Here is a 2398-nt window from a genome sequence, read left to right as displayed (position 1 = left end):
TGGATTTCAATAAAGGAGAGAGAGAGAGAGTGAGAGTGAGGGGTGGTGCCAATGTGGAGCCAGGATCCTGTGTAGGCGGAAGTTATAGTGACCTGGAAGGGGAGGGGAGGAGAGAGTGGGGGGAATGATGTTACTGCGGTTGTGTGTGTCATTACTGTCTGTGCATGTGAGAGAGAGAGAGACAGAGGGAGAGACAGAGAGAGGGAGAGAGGCAGAGAGAGGGAGGGAGGTAGAGAGAGAGGGAGGGAGACAGAGACACAGAGAGAGAGGGGGAGGGAGGTAGAGAGAGAGGGAGGGAGAGAGAGACACACAGAGAGAGGGAGAGAGAGACAGAGAGTGAGAGAGACAGAGAGAGATAGAGAGAGGGAGGGAGAGAGAGAGGGAGAGAGAGACAGACAGAGAGAGAGAGGGAGGGAGGGAGAGAGGGAGAGAGACAGAGGGAGAAAGAGAGACAGACAGAGAGAGAGAGGGAGGGAGAGAGAGAGGGAGAGAGAGACAGACAGAGAGAGAGAGGGAGGGAGAGAGAGAGGGAGAGAGAGACAGACAGAGAGAGAGAGGGAGGGAGGGAGAGAGGGAGAGAGAGACAGACAGAGAGAGAGAGGGAGGGAGAGAGAGAGGGAGATAGGGAATTGCTGCCACCGAGAGCCCTGCATGTTACAGCTGTAGGGAGCAAGCTGTAGGGAGGCTGGGAATCTTTACCTGCTTCAGTATCACCCCCACCTCCTTCAACCCAAACCACCACCCCCCCAACCCTCCACTTTCCCCCCCCCACCCCCCACCCCCCCCCACCCCGCATCCTCTTACAGCAGTTCCCAAGCAAGCAGACAGGAGGCAGTTACCAGGAGAAGCGGCGGGGGCCTCCCTCCCTCCCTGCCTCCTCCCTGTTTGAGGGCGAGTGAAGATGAGGAGGGAAAGGGGAAGAGGTGGGGGGTGAAACCGGTCACATTGCAGCTGTGATGGTCTGAAAAAGCTGTGTGTTGCCCTGAGAGATCTGCAGCCCCGAGGAGGGAGGGAGAGGGAGGGAGGGAGGGGGCTGTTGTTGCTGCTGTTGCTGCTGTTGCTGCTGGTGTTGGTGGTGGTGGTGGTGGTGGTGGTGGTGGTGGTAGTGGTGGTGGTGGTAGTTGGGGGGGGGGGGTTTGTTCTGCCCTTCGAAGGCTGAAAGTGGTGTGGGGGGTTGGGGGTAGGAAATGGGCAACAGCTTGTCCAATGTCTCTGCTTTCCAGTCGCTCCACATCGTGATGCTGGGGCTGGACTCGGCGGGCAAGACCACGGTTCTCTACAGGCTCAAGTTCAACGAGTTCGTCAACACGGTGCCCACCATCGGCTTCAACACCGAGAAGATCCGGCTGAGCAACGGCACCAGCAAGGGCATCAGCTGCCACTTCTGGGACGTGGGTGGCCAGGAGAAGCTGCGGCCCCTCTGGAAGCCCTACAGCCGCTGCACCGACGGCATCATCTACGTGGTGGACTCGGTGGACGCCGAGCGGCTGGAGGAGGCCAGGGCCGAGCTGCACAAGATCGCCCGCGCCTCCGAGAACCAGGGCACCCCGCTGCTGGTCATCGCCAACAAGCAGGACCTGCCCAAGTCGCTGCCGGTGGCCGACATCGAGAGGCAGCTGGCGCTGGACGAGCTGTGCCCCTACACCGCCTGGTACGTGCAGCCCGCCTGTGCCATCATCGGCGAGGGCTTGCCCGAGGGCATGGACAAGCTGTACGAGATGATCCTGAAGCGGAGGAAGGTCCTGAGGCAGAAGAAGAAGCGGTGACTCCTGGGGGGTGGGTGGAGGAGAGGCAGCGACAGTTAAATATGTGTGTGTGTGTGTGTGTGTTTTAGAGCATCGGTAGATCCTGCAGAAAACGTGCAGATCTATCCATAGATAGAAGTATATATATATATATATATATATTTATTTAAGCTAAATAACAATAATGAAACAGCCCATCAGACAGGTGCTGGTGACCTGACTCTGCTCTTACAATTATAGCGTGTCAAGAAAGGAGAGCCGGCGTTGATGATCTGGGCACTAGCTTCAGGGGCAACCTGTATGTTTACCCTCCCCTCCTGCTGTTGTGTACAGGCTGTAGATTGGGGTCTCTTGACACCCAGCCCCCCACCCCCACCCCCTCCTCTGGGGATAGGGGCAAGTCAGCCGGATTAAGAGTGTGCGGCCCCGGAGCAGGACAATCTGGGTGGGTGGGTGGGTGGGTGGTAGGGGTGGGTGCTGTTGTTGGTGGTGGTGAAGGGGTGTCCGGCTATTTCAAGGTCTCAGCCGCAGTGCTGTGTTTCCCAAATTGGGCTGGATTCAGCGCCGAGGCTGGCGTTCCCGCTAACGTGTTGGGCGAGCAGTGAGTGGGTTTCTGCAGTCCCTCTCACGCTGCTGCTGATGCTGCCTCTGTA

General features: G+C 58.3%; 1 protein-coding gene across 1 annotated transcript; it reads left to right on the top strand.

The window, feature by feature from the left end:
* The first annotated feature begins 1133 nt into the window (after positions 1–1133).
* arl4cb (ADP-ribosylation factor-like 4Cb) lies at positions 1134–2196 on the top strand. The gene has a single exon (XM_041200102.1). It carries the CDS (start codon positions 1188–1190, stop codon positions 1764–1766), a length of 579 nt encoding a protein of 192 aa, XP_041056036.1. The 5' UTR covers positions 1134–1187; the 3' UTR covers positions 1767–2196.
* Positions 2197–2398: the final 202 nt, after the last annotated feature.

The sequence above is a fragment of the Carcharodon carcharias genome, chromosome 12 (genome assembly GCF_017639515.1).
Source record: "Carcharodon carcharias isolate sCarCar2 chromosome 12, sCarCar2.pri, whole genome shotgun sequence".
In the NCBI taxonomy this organism is placed as follows: domain Eukaryota; kingdom Metazoa; phylum Chordata; class Chondrichthyes; order Lamniformes; family Lamnidae; genus Carcharodon; species Carcharodon carcharias.
Note: the sequence above shows the minus strand (reverse complement) of the source record. Positions and strands in the feature narration are given on the sequence as shown.

Coding starts and splice junctions, on each gene's coding strand:
- arl4cb (XM_041200102.1), top strand. CDS start 1,188: ATGGGCAACAGCTTGTCCAATGTCTCTGCTTTCCAGTCGCTCCACATC.